Raw genomic sequence first — 19,631 nt, 5'->3', positions numbered from 1 at the left:
AATCGCAGGGTAGAATCGCCTCCAATTGTGTAGAGTTCTCTTTGGCAATGATGAGATCAAGTATCGAGCCTTTGTCGTGTGTTGGTCTATCGCATATTTGGGTGAGGTCAAGCGCATTAAGCAGTGTTTTGAGACTATTCACCACTGTGTCTTTCTGATCGTTCCAGTGGAGATTGAAGTCACCCAGGTAGACTTGGGAGGTCTGCCGGCCGGCATTGGAAGTGATCATGTCCATGAGTTGTTGGGTGAATATGAGATTGTCACCAGGCGGGTGGTAGATGAGATATACAGCACAAACTTGTTTGCCCTCGCTGGTGATGTCGAGGTAGAGGAGTTCACAGGAGGAGAGGGAGGGGGCGGTGCCTATAGTAACGGAGAGGTTGCTCCTAAAAATGCATGCAATTCCCCCGCCCGTCTTGCCAGGAGGCCTGTCCAACTTAATGATGTGATAATTGGGGGGGACTAGTATGTCAATAATCGGGGTAGAGGTTTCAGTAAGCCACGTTTCCGTTAGAAAGGCTAGGTCCAGATCCCTAGCTGAGACGAGATCAGCGATGTCGGAGGCGTGTCTCTGGGCTGATCTGCAGTTGAGTAGGATGCATTTGAGTTTGGGAGAGAGAAGGGTGGTCGAACTTTCTAGTGTGAGGGGAACTTTTCTGAGGTTGTTAGGGACGGAACCTCTGTTGTTCAGTGTTGGGAGCCTCAGAGGGTTTGTAAGAATTGTGGGTATGGGGATGTGTGTGTTGGATATGTGTTTAACCGGACCTGGGCCATAAGAGCGCAGGAGAGAGCATAGGTCGCAGTCCGACAATGGGTTGAGGACACGGCGGGGGCGGTGGGAGTTGTTGCGAACGGGGATAGTCGGCCAGCGCGGGTGTCGTCGGAGGCGAGGGTATGTAGGAAGGGTGTGTCGTTTGTAGGGTAGAGGGATCGTGGGAGGAAGGCTGGGCTGTGGGGAGAGAAGGTCTTTGATTGCGTGGATATCTTTTTTGATTTGTAGAATATCCTCTTTGACTTGTTGGAGGGTGGATAAAGTCAGGTCGGGAGGTGCACTGGGGATGGTGTTGGTGGTGAGAGCCATTGGTGAATGATTGAGTAGTGCGTTGGAAAGCGGGCAAGGTATCGAGGGGGGGGATATACTAGCGTTGTTGGAAGGTTCTGTGGTGCTAATGAGTGGTATGGCATTCAAAGTGTGGGCGTGTTTGTGAGCGATGGGTGTGGGTGAAGTTGGTGAAGCAGGCGTGGGAGCGCAGGAGGCATAGGTAGTGACGTCAGTGGGAGACGGTGCCGGAGAGTAGAAGAGTGAGTGAAGGCTGAAGTCAGTGGGGGAGACGGGAGGGTAGTGAGGGCTGAGAATAGGAGGTGGGAGAGAGGGGGATGCTAAGGTAAGGGAGGCGGTGTATTCTGTATCTTTTGTTGGGAGGGTGAAAGTGTCGTGGATGGGGGTGGGGAGGGAGCTGGGGTGGGAGAGGTGTCTGCCGTTGGGGGTATGGGAGGGGGGGGTGGATAGACTCCGAATGGTGGTGTGTTCAGATGGTGGCGTGTTGTGGGTGAGAGTTGTTGTGTCAGGTGTGAGAGACTCGAGGGAGGGAGTAAGGAGGGAGAGGGGTCTGCCGTGGGGGGGAAGGGAGGGGGGGGTGGATAGGCTCCGAGCAGTGACGTGTTCAGATGGTGGCGTGTTGTGGGTGGGAGTTGTTATGTCAGGGGGGTAGGGATAAAGGGGGAATGAGTGGGAGTAAGAGGGGTCATGTTAGAGGGGAGGCTAGTATATGAGGTGGAGATAATTGTGACTGCCCTTGGGGAGTGTGGGGCATTAACAGCCTGTGGGCCATTTACTGGGGTGCTGGGGGAAGAGGTGTTGTAGGTGGGGGCTGCGACGTCAGGGGTGATAGTGCTGGTGAAATTCTGGGTGGGGGTCTGCGGCTTGGAAAGGTGCTCTTTGAACTTAGGGAACAGGTTGTCGAGTAGTTCCAAGTTCTTGTCCGTGGATTGAATTAGGACAATCCCGTTATTGTAGATAGTAATGGTGGTCCTGCCAGGGAAGAGGTGGGAAGGTGTGATAGAGAGGGTTAGGCCGTGAGTTGTTTTCCTGGTGGAGGAGACGGAGAGTAGGGATAGGAACGTTTTTCTCCATTGGGCTCTGCGAGAGGTGTGGAAGATGATATCGGTATTCAGGGCTCCATTGCCCGGTGAGAAGTAGGTGTCGGCAAAGGGTGTTTCAGGGTGCGACCTCAAGAAGTTATGTTTAAAACGTTTAGTGGCTTTTTTGGTGAGAGTGGAGGGGTAGTTAATTCTAAAAGTGTGCTTGCCGTTGAGCTCCATTTTAGAAAGGCTGTGATGGTGGGTGTAGGAGATAGGACGATAATAAAAAGCTGTCAGCCGCTAGTTACAAGGCCAGGGAATGACTAGTGAGTGACCATGTATAAGAGGTAGAGGTCAGTGAAATCCACGGATATGAGGTAGAGGTCAGTGAAATCCACGAATATGAGGTAGCAATCAGTTAAATGGACCCAAAGTAACACTAGAGAATGGTCAAAATGAGTAAACAGATTGTAAGAGGTAGCATTGGTGTACTTCAGGAATAGAAAGTGAATGGGTGCAGCTTACAAGAATGAGCAAAGTATATGAGGTAACAATCAGTGCATAATAGAAATAAAAGTGAGGTGTGTGCGGTTTACAAAAAATACAGCATACAAATAGGAATAAAATACTAAGGATATACTGGATCCAATATAGGTGCAATAGACAAATCTGAGATATAATATGAAGTATAATACTGCAATAAAAGTACACGAGGTTATCAAATGAAAAGCATAGAGGGTAGAAACGAGCAATAAGGGAAAGCTAGTTAATGAGGGTGACTGGTCTGGGAAGGCCACCGAAGTGGTGGACTAGTCTAAGATGGCCGCCAAATAGAGAATAGGGAGGCAGGAGTATAAGTCCTTTGTCTGTTGTTGCTAGATTTAGCTAGTTCAGTTTCCCTTTCTATTAATGGGCGAGTTGGTCCATCTTCTATGTTGCTGCTTCCATGTTGCTGCTTGGTGAGGAGGAGAGAACCTTATCACAGTTTAGGTGACCCCTGACCGAGTTGGTATGCATCTTCATGGTCATCTGGGCAGTGGTGCGATTTATTACTCAGGATTATAGCCCCCGCCATTTTTAACAAAAGAGCCTCTGCCACGTCGCCGAAAATGCCCTTGTTAGGAGAGAACTAAAAACTTGATCAGTCCGGGCAGAGAGAGGGCATGAATGATCAGTAGAGTAAAAGACTAATGTTTCACCCATGCCACCCTCTGGTACATCAATGCCACCCTCTGGTTTATCATCACTGTAGATTATGGGGGGGGGGAAAGCAAGCACACCTGCCTGCTTCAACTGACATGAATTAATTTGGGGTTGATTTATTTATGTGTCACTGTTTTAAAATTCCAGTCTGGCACCTGCTTCCTTATCTGTAATTTGCTTTCTGTTGCAGTGCAATTTATTTTTCCAGGACCTTTGTGGCCTACTTGTAGCTATTCTATGAGCCTGCTGTGAGGGTCAGAGCAGGGTCATACAATTGTTGCAACTAGCAACTGAACTCTGGAGGGGCCCTGGTCAGGAAGCACTACAGGGAATGGTTACTAATGATGAGTTTGAACTTTTGAACCTGCTGAATGCTTTTTTTTGTGTTCGCAAGGATTTCTGCCAGTTCGCAAGGATTTCTGCCAGTTCGCGAGGGTTTTGTACCAGTTCGCAATTGCGAACTTACATGTCGGCTCGCAACGGTCACAATTATGTTGTTTCTACGTCTGGTTTATCATCACAGGTTCCCAGCACCCTCTGTTTCACCCCTGCCACCCTCTGTTTCACCCATGCCACCCTCTGGTACATCAATGCCACCCTCTGGTTCATCATCACTGTAGATTATGGGGGGGAAAAGCAAGCACACCTGCCTGCTTCAACTGACATGAATTAATTTGGGGTTGATTTATTAATGTGTCACTGTTTTAAAATTCCAGTCTGGCACCTGCTTCCTTATCTGTAATTTGCTTTCTGTTGCAGTGCAATTTTTCTTTCCAGGACCTTTGTGGCCTACTTGTAGCTATTCTATGAGCCTGCTGTGAGGGTCAGAGCAGGGTCATACAATTGTTGCAACTAGCAACTGAACTCTGGAGGGGCCCTTGTCAGGAAGCACTACAGGGAATGGTTACTAATGATGAGTTTGAACTTTTGAACCTGCTGAATGCTTTTTTTGTGTTCGCAAGGATTTCTGCCAGTTCGCAAGGATTTCTGCCAGTTCGCGAGGGTTTTGTACCAGTTCGCAATTGCGAACTTACACCGCACGCCGCAAAATTGTATCACCAAGAAAAAAAATCCGCTGCGTGCGAATTTACCGAAAATCCGCAAAATCCGCGAGCGTAACGGATTTTCCTCCCATGCTTAATCTCCGGACACCTGAGAGATCTGCACTGGCTCCCGGTCAACAAGAGAATCACCTTCCGTCTCCTCACCCACGCACACAAAGCCCTACACAACCAAGGCCCAGGATACCTCAACAACCGCCTCAACTTCTACGCTCCCACACGCCAGCTTCGATTGACCGGCCACGCCCTCGCCGCCGTCCCCCGCATCCGAAGAGCCACCAAAGGAGGAAGGTCCTTCTCCTACCTGGCCGCCAAGACTTGGAACTCCCTCCCGACCCACCTCCGCCTGACCCAGGACCACCTTGCCTTCAGGAAGCAGCTCAAGACCTGGCTGTTCGAGCAGTAGCGGACCCCCCTCCCCTAGCGCCTTGAGACCCTCCGGGTGAGTAGTGCGCTATATAAATGCTTTGATTGATTGATTGATTGTTTGATTGTCTGTATTCAGACTCTGCAGTCACACACACTCCCTCTCGATGCTGCTTAGAAAACGGGGCTTTCAGCGTTTGTTACGCACACTTTTAAACTCCTTGGCAAAGTGTTGAGCAGCAGAATACTCTGACATCGGGCAAGCTAAATTAAGTGCCGTCTTGTTTTCTTTCACTCTGGCGCCAGTTGAATTATATAAGTGCAAGGATGAGCTGCTTTACACGATGGTTCCTAAGATGGAGTTACTCTGCACAAAGAAGAACTCTTCATTCTACTTTCACCTTTCCACATTCAGGCTGCAGGTGGCAGCCTTCTCGGAAATGCAGTGATCCATTCCAGCCGGATGTAGAAAGGCAAAATTGCAAAACAGAGAGCGTGCACTGCCATATTGGAACGGCTTCTAATTCATTGTCTAACGAGGTACAGCCGCTATTCCCATTGTTGGCCAGAAGTGATGTTAAAGGCTATCCGTGTAGGGATGGGCTGTGATGGAGCCGGCGAGAAAGGGAGGTGTGCGGTTTAAAGGGGTGTAGGTGTGCGGTCTCATTTCTGCCAGACCAGCGCGCACTGAGTGGCCCTCAGCCCCGCGTCTCGGCACACGTGGATTTGGTAACCAGGTCTTTTCCAGGGCGGCTTGCATTGCCTCCAGTGCTGCCGGCTTTTTATTCTACTTTGGCGGTAGTGCGCCCTGGGCTCTTCTCCCAGCCCGACCAGTGGCCCAGGCCCCCAGACCTTATTTCTGGGTCCTGCCGACACCTCCCGGAACTGTTTGCCCAAGTCCCGGCCACCCAGCTGACTGAAGGTCTCCACGGAGACACGAGGACAAGCCTGGGCGAGCGCACTGCACCCTCGAAACGAAAGAGAAGGTGCGATGCAAGGGCACGGCCGCGGCTCAGCGGTGCTTTAACTGGAAACCGCTTCCACCTATGTATGAAGTTTGTTTTAGTTCCTTCTCTTCTCGAATATTCTCGCTGAGACCGCGATACATTAGTCCATCTCAGAATGTACTGGGGCCCAAGTCGTAGCTCCAAGGGGGTGGTGTTACACCCCTGCTAAAACATTTACAATGTAGTAAATAACTTGAGTACAAATGTTTTCTGTTGGGTATCGTGCAGTCTGTTGGATTTCACCTGGAACTTTTGCATGCTCAAAGTGAAACAAACACACTCTTGTATGTCTGAGTACATAGTGTGCCCCTAACAATCCACACTCCTCTCTTTCCACTGTCCCTTAAGGCCCCCTCTTACTTCTCGTGTGATGTAACAAGTTGGCCACCGTGATTATTGGGAAAGCTGAAGCTCACCCCCTAGTCATACAGACGCCCCTGCTGCCGGCCCGGCATTTTGCATTTACCGTGTGTGTGCATTTGCATTGCTCATGCCTATTCTGTAGCAAAAACATTTGCCCTCCTGCGCGCGATGTACTTTTCTTTCGAGCGGAGGTTGCAGGGCTCAGAGTGCGATTTTCTACCTGTGCTGGATCTGTTTCTGAGAGGGGAGCAGAGACTGAAGCTGAACATTTGGTGAATGCTTTGCGCAGATGCATGCTCCGGTCCTTGGCTCGGAAGTAGGCTGTCACGTTTTATGAATGGATGTTTCCAGTACCAAGCCAAAAGGGGGTGCTGCAAGAGCAGTGCTGGCTGATGCTATAGCTCAAATCACCTTAGGGTACTTTTTAGATCTGTGGTTCTTCTGGTTTTGCCAACTATGTCTGAGATACATCTACAGTTCTCTTGATGCATTGGTACTGACTCTGGATACCCAACCAACCCAACTCCACTGTGTCATCAGGCAGACAGTCCCTCCGTTTGGACAAGTCTGGGCAGGTGTGAAGCTCCTGTTTCTCTCATACTGAAAGTGAAAATGCTGGTTCAAAGTTTGTTTCGGCTTCCACAGTCACGAGTCGGATGACTCCTCGGCATTGATACGTAGGCTTTGAATATTGTCTTGTGTTTTACGGTTTCTGGGCGTATCATTATAAGCTCTATTTGTTTAGCGACTTTGGAAATTACATTTTTGTTAGGTACTTTTAGGGGCACTGGCACAAATTCTAGCAGTAGCTGGTGAGGGAGTGCGAGGGAGTGCAGAGTGACTAGGGAGTGCTAGGGAGTGCCGAGTGCTAGGGAGTGCAGAGTGCTAGGGAGTGCAGAGTGCTAGGGAGTGCAGAGTGCTAGGGAGTGCAGAGTGACTAGGGAGTGCTATGGAGTGCTAGGGACTGCAGAGTGACTGCAGAGATTAAGCTAATGGCAATGTAAATGACAATGCCATTTATTTATCTGTTTTCAAAACCAACACATAAATACAATTTTTTTCATTTACAATGCCAATAGCTCTAACTTTTCCAAAGGCGAAACCATTGCATTGTAAATGCTTGTTAATGTATATTGAATTAGTAATTGACTGTTGTGGGCATCTCTAATTAGCCAGGCAGCGCCACCTTGTGGCAGGCTATCACAAGCAGTGTTGACAATTAAGTGCCGGGGCCGAGTACCGGAACACCCAGGCAGAAATTAAGCACTGGGTCCAATCCTGGCTTTCCCAGCTGAGTACATTGAGTGGTCCTGGACACATTTAGTTTCCTGTGCTGAGAGTTCTATGTCCGCAAAAATCTGAAGCACGTAAAAGTGATTTGAATGCCGCTACGGCATTCTAAGTGGATGTGGGCATTTAAAGCGGGTTGCAAAGAGGCTGAAATATCTCTAGATGTTTAAATCAAAATTGAAAACTATTTCTTCACTGAACAAATTGGGCGTGTCTGCGTGATTTAATTCATGATGTACCACGCTCCTAATTTAATTTTTCTGCAAGGGAAATGAATCTGGCAGACCCCATTAAAATGATCACATTCCTGCTAGTGATTACAGATTTCATGCCTTGGTTTAAGCAATTCCAAAGTCATTTAAATATGTTATCCATCTCAAACCAGATGCAAATGAGAACATGCTTTACATTTAGGATATATTTATTTCTCTGGGACTTTTATAGAGTGTCTGAATGCTGCCTTCCTAGTGCTTTGGGGCGGTCTGAAGCGCTATAAACTGACAGGAATACAACAAAACTGTAAGGGAATTCATAGAATGAAGGCATATACTGTGTGTGTGTGTGTCATAGGGTAGGAGCATTATTTGCATCTTTGCCTGAACCTTGTGTGTACTTATGCATGTCCAGTGACCTCAGTGGATGTCCAACCCCGGTCCGGCAGGGTTCGATCCATGCAATATTTCCAGGATAGCAACAGGGATGCATTTACATGCAGTGTATCTAAGTGGAACTCCTTTACATAGTCAGTCAGTGGTGCGCTTGAAAAAGGAGCCTGGCCCAACTCTCCTGGACCTGTATTGGACACCGCCTGACTTAGCCTCATAGGCGACTCTCAACAATAAATCGAATTCTTTTTCTCTTATTAAACTTGTCCGCATAATTTTTTACTCTTCCCTGTGCTGGAGAACATAGAGGGACATCGACTATCGCCAGTGCTTTAAATGGGCCAGTACTGGCAGGTACTGAGTACTGCACTACTTTATTTTGAGAGGGAGAGTACCTGCACTTCTCTGCAGATGTACAATACTTTAATTGGAGGGTGCCGGCACTTCTCAGACGCAAGATGGTATTCTGATATAGGGTACCTGCACTTCTATTTTTCCATTTCAAACACTGATTATCACCCTTTCTGTTTTGTTCCATCTTCACCTCGTTATTTCATATCATCCCAGCATGTGACGTCAATTACCGCCTGTATGCAAATGATATCCTGTGAGATACTGTGATCAGTAACAGCCATTGGCTAGTCAATAGGTCTTGCTGGCTTTACCACTGTTTGCCCCCATGCGACAATCATTTTTGGCACCACCCCCATGACCTCCTCTTCGCGTTCCCTCACTACCATCTGGCAAAAGTGTCCATCCTCTCTCCGTAGCCCCTTTCTCACATACATGTCATTTGTTTTAAAACACTGGTAAAGGCTGGCTTTTCTAATAACAATGTATATCTACCCAAACAAACCCTTTTCAGCAACATTAGGAATAGATACTGAAAGACTGGAGTACAAAAACATAACATCCTAAACTATTTTATGCTGTTTGCATACAGCTCTTTGACAGTTCGTAACTGTGGCTGTTCTCGCTCCTATCTGCCTATCATCAACTCCAGCTGCACACTGCGCAAGCTCCCAGATGCCAATCCCAGGGCTTCTCTCATGCTGGGGATATTATTCCGAGGATCTGAAACAAGAGAGCAGGCCTTTAATGGCCAGTATCGCCCTGCTGCTGTGGGCTCTAAAGCTATTGGAACATTCACCTCATAAGGGCATAATGTTATAATTAGAAAAACAAAGCTAAAAATAAAATCACTCCAACATTTCTTGAAAAAGCAGCATAATTTGTCTTTTCTGAAAATATCGCAAATAATGGTCCGTCTGCTGGAAGAAATAGGCATCATGGGCAATGCCTTAACATGGCTTGCCTCATTCTTGGAGAAGCGGGGCTTTCAAGTTAGTGAAGGGCTTTTTCTTTCAGCAAGTCACCAGCTGAGGTGTGGGGTGCCACTGCGTTCTTCCCTGAGCCCCACACTTTTTAATTTGTGTCCGCCCTTAATCTGACATATGCTTATTTGGCTTTATAGTGGTAACTTACATAGACGATACCCAACTGATTGTATCCCTATTACCTGATGCAGGCTCCATGTCTATGAATCTTAACAGCTGCTGAGAAGGTTTCCAATTGGATGGCAGCCAGCTGCTGAAAACTGAATGGCGAGAAAACAGGGGTTATGGTGTTCGGCAACAACCCCACACTCTGGGAACAGATCAGCTGGTCCCCCTTCTTAGGAAAACGTCCACCCCCAAGCCGGAAGTCAAGAGTTTAGGGATCACTTTACACAAGCAGCTTTCCATGGCATCCGAAGTAACAAGGCGAAGCAGCGCATGTGCTGCATTCGCTAGGCGAGACCTAAAAAAGGTGGCAGTCAATTGCTTTGGCCTCCTGAGAGCCTCGAGAGACTCTGAAATGGTTCTCAATGGAGCCAAGAAGAACGGTGATCCAGGGACAAATTTTTTCTCGCCTCGACTACAGCAACCCACTGTACCTGGGCAGTCCTCTGTCAGCCATTAGAAATCTCCAAGTCATCCAGAAAGCCTTGGCTCGCATACTGCTAGGCATTCCCAAAACACACTTGGCACACAAAGCACTTAAGACCCTTCACTGGCTGCCCATAAGTTGCAAATTACAGTTCAAGGCACTCGGCACCACCCACCAGGCTAAATACAAAGGCAGCCCACATGTTGTCCATCAGCTGGTCACCTGATACCACACCAACAGGGCTCTTAGGTCCAACAATCTTGACCTTCTTGTCATTCCCCGAGTCAAAAAGCCAGAAGTAGAGGTCGCCCTTTTATATTTCTTGCACTGGAGCTCTGGAACTCTTTGCCTTTTAGTCTGAGAATGGAAGACGATTTTATGATTTTTAAAAAGAAACAAAAATCTTACCATTTCCCGTGATTTCATCATTCTTTTTCACTCTTGCTATCTTTGTGAGAGCTGGGAAGCCCTGAGCCGGGTAGTCATGTGCTTTATAAAGCTGGTGAATAGAATGGTAAGTACCATGTTACGTACAGACCACTGCATAAAAAAAGTCAGCGGTAAGTTCCACCTTCCAAGGCCCGCATTCCATGCAGGACGCGCAACGTGGAACTTACCGCTGAGACACTGCGGTGCATTTGAGGTCAATCACGTGAGCAGGAGTACTCCGCGCGCCCCTGGAAGTGTGCCTGACTGGATCTGGGCGTGCTACAGAGAGGAGCTTCCAAGCACATGAACACAGTAGGTAGTGTAACATTGTGCTCAATTCCCTGTCACTGAGGGGAGGGCTGCGCCCACTCTGCCAATTAGGAAGTCCTGTTTTTCACACTGCAGCAATATCCACTGATGTGTTACAATCCCAGCAAGCACAGACTCTTGGCTCAGCAAGCCCCCAGCAAGGAAGGAGCTTTACGATTGGATGAGTCAGCTGGCTGATGCCTAAGCTCGTCAAATTCTGGCAGACTTAACTGAGCAGCTGGTTGAATTATAGCTAACAGTAGCAATCATGCATATTAATTGGGATCGGAAAAGGCTACAATCTGGATACTGATGTTCTGGGAAATTTCACATTATGTCTTTCCTCCAGTAGATTGATGACTTTGATCTCTGAGGCTCTCCGGTACTTTTTAATAATCATTAAAAAAATATGCAAACAAACTATTTGCTAATCTTGCTTTTTTGGACGTCTAGAGCACAGGAATATCCTGGCTGGGTCTTCCAATTGGCGCAGTGGGGGATTCCAAGAGCAAACCACCCCCTCTGCAACTCGCCTCCCTAAAATTCAAATTACAAATAGGACATGAGGAAATCTATGAACTGGACATTTTTTCCCAATAATTTCTATAGATTTCTGCATTTTTCGTGATTCAAACAACCACGCCTTGGGAAATTACTGTTCTTTTGTTCAACTCATACATCTGTCAACTGTGTGAGTGAACATTACCCAGGGCTGGTCCATACATGCGCATTTACATTGTTAAAAACAAAGCATAGAGCCCATGGCCGAATATTCTAGCCAGTGAAATAACATTTGGACAACAAGGATTGTTTATGTGCAGGAAGGGACACCTTCGTACACATAATCCTCTCCTGCACGCAGACACCCTTGCACTAAGGTGCAAGGGTGGCTGTGTTGGCGCTACACTGCTAAGTGTAGCGCCATTGCAGGGGGAAACGGAAGGCTGCACCATAACATTGTAAATATGGTGCAGCCTTGCATTTCAAAAGTGGCGGAGAGAGGCGTTAAGCTTCCTTGTACATATCCCCCTCAGCGTCTTTTTGCCCTTCCAATTAAGTTTTGTGAATTGGTCTTTCCCGTCCAATGTCAGTCTGACCTGAGTCTTCTATCCGATCCCCCCTCATGCCATCTGGAATATCAGTCCGGCCACTGGATGTAGGTAGTGGTAGAGACCCAGGAACAGCCATAGATTAATAAACTAACATTAATGGTTCTCTGTCTGTTTAGTGCATAGGTGTAATAAAATACCAGGATGGGCAGCAAGGTGGCAATGGCAGTCACTTACACTAGACTGCTTACAATGTCTCTGCACCCCAAAGCTGGAGGTTGATTTATTTCCTCAACACAAATTCCAAATGCTTTCGATATGTCTGCACCAGGACGATCCTTCGTCTTTAAGGGAGTAGGGCACCCATGAATAGTTACCACCCATTGATGCAGGGCGTAAAGTGCCTGCTGGTTAATAATAACCTGGTGGTGATTCCCTCGTGTCCGAGGCAATATAACACCATGGCTCTCAATGAAGAATATTTACCACCCCCAGGGTGGGTGGTAAGTGCCTGCTGGGCTGGGATTCCCTGGTTGTAATTCCTCTTTTGGGAGGGCTTCAATGTAGAAAAACTCTCTATGACCAGGCAAACAAAACAGCAGAGCTCCTTTTTACCGCCCAACTCCAATATCTTCACAGCGTTCCTGTTCCCTATCACGTGTTTTTTCAAGCGGTCCGGCCTCTCACATTCAGTTTCCTTCAAGCGGTTCTGTTTTTTTCAAGGTTCCTGTCCCAGCCTTGCGTTTTTTAAAACAATGGTATGTATTAACCTCAGTTGGCAATTCAGTAAAGGGTAAATTGCAAAATGGGTTTAGAAATCAATATCAAATCACAATTTAGAAGGGGTATGCTTTAGGGTGTCCCTATCAAATTGTGATGCAGCATGCAATGTACCAATGGTTTGCTTCTGCATTTTCTGTTGCAAACCATTGAGAACTTATCAATTTCTAAAAGGAGATGGTCTCCCCTTACTCTTTGTGAATGTTGGTGAAAGTTTGTGTGCGATTTGGCAGTGGTTAAGGGGATCTCTACTAACTTGAAAATAAACATTTTTGTAACCGCAGCCTCATTCCTTTAAGGAAAACGGGCTGCATTTAAAATAAAAACATACTTTATTGAAAGGCATTCACAGTCTCATGACCCTGGCAGGCCGCCATCCTTGTGATGACCTCCAATCGAGTGACAGGCAATTTACGACCTATCTTATGCATATTAATGAGGTAGGTAGAATTGCAATTCACTCCAAAGCCTGTTTTTGTGATCGAACCTGTTAGTACACAAATCAGTTTGCAAAATCTAATGTTATTCAAAAACATTCTTTGCGCAATTTGTAACTGCTTTTTGAAAATTAAATGTTAACACATCTGGCCACCAAGTGACTTGGAGATCACTGTATGCGAATGCAAATTGCATGGATACCATGAAAGTCAACTGACATGAATTAGGCCCTCCTGGACCCTGATTTAACTAACTGCTGCTCATTCAAGGAATGACCATTAATTAAGTACAAGTGCTGCATTGCATGGCCTCTGCATTGTGTATTTATATGTTTATTTGTGTTTCTTCAATTTACAGGTGTAGACTTTAAAATGAAGACTATAGACGTGGATGGTATCAAAGTCCGGATACAGATTTGGTGAGTGGCCAATAATCTCCTCCTGGTTTGCATGCACTGGTGCACGTTTGGCTCAGCTATTGAACCTGCACCTTTATTTGATAATGTAATTTGTGACTTTGCTGTGTGCTTCTGATGGTTTTATGTGTAAACCTTCCCAAATAAACTTCAAACTGTGAATTCCCGGCAAGGCATTGTAAGGTACGGCTAATGGGGATTTTCTAGAGAGGCCCTGGACACCTGAAAAGGCTGCAGGGCTAGGGCTAGGGCTGGAGCTGAGCAAGTCATATGTTCAATTCCTGGACCCCTTTTTATGTAACACTCACCCTTTCGTGAATCCTATCCCATATTCAAGCCCAAATATAACCTTTACTAATGCAAGCCTAGCCCTACTCCTTACCTTGATCAGGGGCGGCCTTAGGCATGTGCAAGCTGGGCACCAGCAAAGGGCCACCAAACCCCAGGGGCCACCACTCCAATATATATCCTTAATATAATAATCCTCTGAGGATGGATACATATTTGCGTGGCGGCCCCTGGCAGGGATTTGGTGGCCTCCGGCTCTGTTCCACTTCCAAACACCCTGACCCCCCCCACCCCCCTCTTCACTGGCCGCTGCACTCTGCCCCGCCCGGACCCCCTCTTCCGGGGCCCCCTACCTACGCTCCCTGCCCAGGGCCGCCATGAGCCTAGAGTCGCCCCCAGCCTTGATCCTACTATGACCCTAACCCTGCCACTGTCCCTTACCATGGTCTATTGTGTAGAGTTACAATACTTTCAGCATGCTTTAGGTCAAGCTGTTGCTCCCGATTGGTTGGCTTGTCTATCGCATTTGCTTTTATTTGATAGCTTTTCTTCCTCTTACTGGTTGTTACTTCCCTGCCGCATAGCTTCTTTACCATGCTTAGGATTTGGATGACTTGTATCCTTCCACTGCTGACATCCGGGATCTACTTTCTTCCTACCAAGACTCCATGGGAGTCTGTGTTTTTCTGTTCTCTCCAGATTACCTTCCCATTAGGACGCCCAGTGGCGTAACGCAAAATGATGGAGCCCTGGAGTCTCCCATTTCTCACAGATATTCATTAGCTTTGGGCTGAATGAGCCCCCCCTTTAGTCTTTGGGGGGGGAGGCGAAGGCTTGCAACCCTACCCCCCGTGCCGCAAGGGCTGCTTGGCCTGTGTTAAGCCCCTGATGATACACACCTGCTGGGCTTCTGGTTGTACGTTTACTGACCCATAATTTTGTCACAACACACTCTACTCTGTCACTACACACTCAACAGTGCAAGAGGAAACAGACTCGGAGAAAGGTACTGTTAAGAGCATAGCAGTGAAGATGGGAAGAAACAGTGGCATAGCTAGACCTTTGGCTGTCCGTGGCGGTCCCTGCGTTTGCCACCCTGCGGCGGCCTCGTTGAAGAGCAGGGGGGCGGGGAGGTGCTAGCGAGATCCCTCTGATTGCCACCCCACGACACCGGGGGTGTACTGGCAATTGCCGCCCGAGACAGCAGGTAAGGGCGGGGGACAGCAGACCGCCCACACATTGCTAGGCCACTGGGAAGAAACCTAAAGAAATATCTTTATAAATGGAAAAACAGAGAGCTCTGAACATATGGACAGGGATACAAGCATTGGCAATAAAAAAAACTTGCCTTCCTTTCCTTTATATTCAAATAAAATGTGTTGTAGTCTGCTTTTTTCAGGGGCGAACTGCTCCATAAATTGACCTGCCTCCCCTGCTGGCCAAGAACACTCACTGAAGGGCTCACATTGTGTTTTATTAACATTACTTAAACCTTTCTAGAGCAGCCGTGCAGGGCACTGTGCAGCAGCCCACCCCGCCCCCATTTACCAAAATTAACAGTTTTTTAGGTCTCACCTGAGGCAGCCATTTTGTTAGCTTACAGGGGACGTAGTGCCCACCCTTTTCTTACCATTGGCTGGCTTTATTATGACTCCTATTTGCTGGCTTCTGTTGGGTCTTCATGTGTTCCTCTCTACCCTGGATCTGCTTCCTTTGTTTCGGAGTGTTCTTCTGCTGTGCGCGATTTTGTTCTTTGTCTTAGTCACGTTCCATTCTTTTGCTTTCACCCACTCCTCCCTCATTATTTACTTTACCAAATTATAACAACTTCACTTTGCCAGTGAGCTAGTTTGCTCCATATTTTTAAAGCCCTATAAAAACCCCTTTCTAAAATCTAATGTAAATTACATGTTGCAGCATTCATTAAGTGTGCACGTGTTCGTAGCTCATGTTCGTCTTTGTTCCGTTCTGTGCTTTTGCGTTCTCCCACTCCCCTCACTCGTTCTTTCAAGAATTAAAAAGAATCACTTTGGCAATAAATCACTTTCCTCCTGCCGTTCTTTTTAGAGCAGCATAACAACAAACAGATTAAAAATCTACATACTAGCCAAAAACGAGGCCTCGGTCAGCTCTCCAACCGTACTGTGGGAGGCCTATAAGACAGTCCTCAGAGGTCAGGCTATTTCTTCCATTACAGAACACAAACACACAAAACACCGAGACCTCATAACACTCGAACAGGAGCTGCAAACAGCTGACATTACCCACTCGGCCAACCCAACACCAGACTCAGCTCACACTCTTTTGCTAAAGCAACAACAACATAAGGAACACCTTAGACAAGAAACGATGGCTGCCATCTCAGCAACCTGGCATAACATTTACGATGTAGGTGATAAGGCTGGGAAGTTATTGGCTTGGCTGTACAGGAGGGAACGGGGGAACCGTACTATAGCACAGCTGCATGCGGCAGAGGGACATCTCACCTCAGAACCAGGGGAAATTGTGAAGGCACTAGCTGAGCATTTCAGTATGGTGTACGCTTCTTCCTCGGTAGCCACGGAGGAGGAGGCTGCAACCTTTTTGCGCGAGGTGGAGCTGCCTGGATTTGACCCGGAGGCCCCGGGGAGCTTGAGGCAGATCTCACTGTTGAGGAAGTCTGAGCTGCAATTAAATCCCTACAATCCGGCAAAGTGTTGGGCCCCAATGGAATCACACTGGAGCTTTATAAACTAATGACACATGCCCTCTGCCCACACTTACTCGCAATGTACAATGACAGCCTAGAGCAGGGAACACTACCTTTGGACCAGAGAGTAGCCACCATTGTAGCTATTCTAAAACCAGGGAAGCCCCCGACGGAATGTCTCTCATACCGCCCAATATCACTGATTAACGCAGAGTCCAAAATTCTGGCCAAATTAATTGTGAATAGATTGCAAGCGCATCTTCCCAAATGACTTCACCCGGCTCAGTCGGGCTTTATGCCAAACAGGAACACTGCACTTAATCTCAGACGTTTGCACAGTGTACTGGCGTGGGAAAATGATCTGTCAGAGACATCAGCGGTCCTTTCTCTAGATGCGAAAATGGCCTTTGATATGATGGAATGGTCGTACCTTTTTGCAGTTCTTCCACGCTTGGGCTTGGGCCCTAAATTTTGCGCATGGATCCAACTCCTATACACAGATCCAGTGGCACGAGTGGCAGTAAACGGGTGACTATCAGACACTATAACAGTGACTAGAGGGACACGACAGGGATGCCCACTGTCACCACTTCTTTTTGCAATGGTGTTGGAACCCCTAGCGGCGCAGATTCGTAAAACCTCTACGCGGTGTTAAATGGGAGGATGGCTGGGAAGACCGTATTTCCCTCTACGCAGACGACATTCTGGTGTACCTGACAGACCCGGAAAATACTCTGCCAGTTTTATTCAAGCTATGCGACATGTTTGGGAAAATTTCGGGTTACACCATGAATTGGACTAAGTCAGTCTTATACCCATTAAAGGGTCCGACACCACGACTCCCCCCTCACTGCCTACTGGCAATATCCCAAGACATGTTTAAATATCTAGGTATATACAAAACGAGAGACCCAGTAACCTTCTTCACTAAGAATTTGGCACCCCCACTGGAGCGACTGCGCAGAGACGTGGCACACTGGGAGTCGCTGCCCCTAACAAGTCAAGTCAAAATGTATGTTTATTATGACCATAGTCTTTAAACAATGCAGTGAACATGACGCAATATGGAGTATACACAATAAATTCATAAACCTATTTTTAAAAGTTAATTCATTAAAAAGATCCTACGCACCATTATCAAAAGTTCAAAATACCATTAAAAGTTACATTTACCTTAAAACTTATATTTGCATCTTAAAAACCTATTCACATTCTTACCACTACAAACAATTTCATTCAGCTAAAATTCATACAGTACTACATATTATTCCTTGGATCTCAATGCACTCAGGGCCACCTTTATAAATTTCCTGAGGGCAATAGCAATATCGATGGAAGGGATTTCAGTTAGGAGGCTGGCTGCCTGCGACCTTGTTTTTATATCATATTTTAGAAAAACTGGGCGCAGCCAAAGTTTTCTCTGATCTAGGAGTGTCAGACAATCTAACAGGATATGTAGCAGGTCTCCCTTAGTTCCCAGTTTACACCTGCAGCGACCTTCCTGATCTATTATTTTTGTTTTAAGGTCTCTGTTTATTAGCCATGGGTTAATCCCATTTCGGAGCCTCAGGATCTCTTGCCTGAACCCGCGATTGGGTAATCTATCAAGGTAGGGGAACCAGTTTTCATAGGACCGAGCATTTAGCATATGCGCCACTGATTTTTTCTTTGTTAAATAACCTATATCACGCGATTTGGAAACTTCTTTCCCCCTTTGCTTCAGCTCACCTTTGGTACTAAGGACTTGATACGTTTCCTGGTCCAGGTCGATCTCTAATGAATTACAGATTCCCTTCAGTTTTTCCCTACTGACCTTTGCCCATTTTAGCTCACTTTTCTGAATTTCTTTGCGACACCAGTGTGCTACTTTTTGACTTTCGGGGTCTTCTAATCTCTTCCAGAATCTAATCACAGCCATCGGGGTTTGTATCACCCAGGACTTTGTGCCTATTTCTGTTCTGATGGCTTGTATCATAGAAGATTGAGGAAGTGATAAGAGCCTTTTTATGCAATTCCCCTCTATGACGTCCCAGGATCCCTTACCGCTCAAATAAAGGATCTCTGCACCATATAAAACTTGAGATGGGATCATTGCCTCAAAAGCTCTAAGCATTGGTCGGTGTGACATCTCTCCATAGTCCCCATTAAACCTTTTTAGACCACATATGGAAGAGAGTGCCTTTGCTTTTTGAGTTTCCAGGTGGGTATTCCAATTTAAAGCCCTATCGAACCATATACCCAGGTATCGATACTCATTAACTGTCTCCAATTTGAGATCGCCTATATACCAACTGAATCTGCTTCTCTTTTTCCCGAAGCATAGGGTTTTAGTTTTATCCAGATAAATAGTTAAGAATTTACTGGCACAATATGTATTGAAGGCTTTAAGCTTCCTTTGGCGGCCCCTCTCAGTCTGATCTACTATTACCAGATCGTCCGCGTACAATAGACAGGGTATCTTGTTTCCATCCATTTTAGGGCTGGCACTACCCTCCACCTCTAGATATGCCGGGAGATCTGACAGGAAGATCGAGAAAAGCTGGGGGGCCAGCACACAGCCCTGTCTTAATCCATTGGCAATGGGTATTTTTGGGGTCAAAGAACCCACCGTATCCTTGATTACTTGTCCCCAGTTTTCCCTATGTAGTTCTTTTATTATTGTGAGGAGATCTTTAGGGATATTTAACCTCTTTAGGGTCTCCCATAGGCAGGCCCGATCTACAGAATCAAAGGCTGCTCTGAAGTCGACGAAACAGCAGCATAGCTTGCCATTTTGTTCCCTCGACTTCCTCGCCATCGCCCATAGAGCAAATCCGTGATCTATTGTAGAGTGGCCCGCTCTAAATCCACCCTGTTCTGTGGGTATTATTTGGAACTCGTCTACCCATGCATTAAATTGTTTCAGTACAATTTTAGAAAACACTTTCTCACCTATATCTAGGAGATTAATCAGCCGGTAGTTTTGTGGCGCCTCTTTGCTCCCTTTCTTGTGGATTGGCCTAATTATGGCCCCCTTCCAGGTTGGTGGCCTTACACCTTCTTTTAGAACTACCTGGAACATCTTGGCAAGGAATCTTGCCCACCATTTAACCTCGGTCTTCAGAATTATTGCAGGAAGATTATCTGGTCCTGCTGCCCGTGTGAGCTTAAGTTCTTTTATTGTGAGCTCAACTTGTTCTTCGTTAAATTTAATTAATAGGTCTTCTGAGATTTCTTGCCATATTTTGATCTCCACCTCCTCTCTGGGAGTCCTTGCCCCATACAGTTCCCTTATGTACACTTCCCACGTGGCCTCACTCACCACACAGTTTAGTTCTCTATCTGATGT

The 19,631-nt window shown here is 46.7% G+C and overlaps 1 protein-coding gene across 2 annotated transcripts in view; it reads left to right on the top strand.

The window, feature by feature from the left end:
- The window catches only part of RAB15 (RAB15, member RAS oncogene family), a 343,974-nt gene that overhangs the window by 249,884 nt on the left and 74,459 nt on the right, over window positions 1-19,631 (top strand). For both annotated transcript variants that reach the window (XM_086937105.1, XM_086937106.1), the window contains exon 2: window positions 13,269-13,329. In XM_086937105.1, the coding sequence (XP_086793231.1) occupies window positions 13,269-13,329 (61 nt within the window). The remainder of the gene's footprint in view (window positions 1-13,268; window positions 13,330-19,631) is intronic.

The sequence above is a fragment of the Lissotriton vulgaris genome, chromosome 9, assembly GCF_964263255.1.
Source record: "Lissotriton vulgaris chromosome 9, aLisVul1.2, whole genome shotgun sequence".
Classification (NCBI taxonomy): Eukaryota; Metazoa; Chordata; class Amphibia; order Caudata; family Salamandridae; genus Lissotriton; species Lissotriton vulgaris.
The sequence above is the reverse complement of the archived record's forward strand: the minus strand, read 5'-3'. Positions and strand labels throughout refer to the sequence as shown.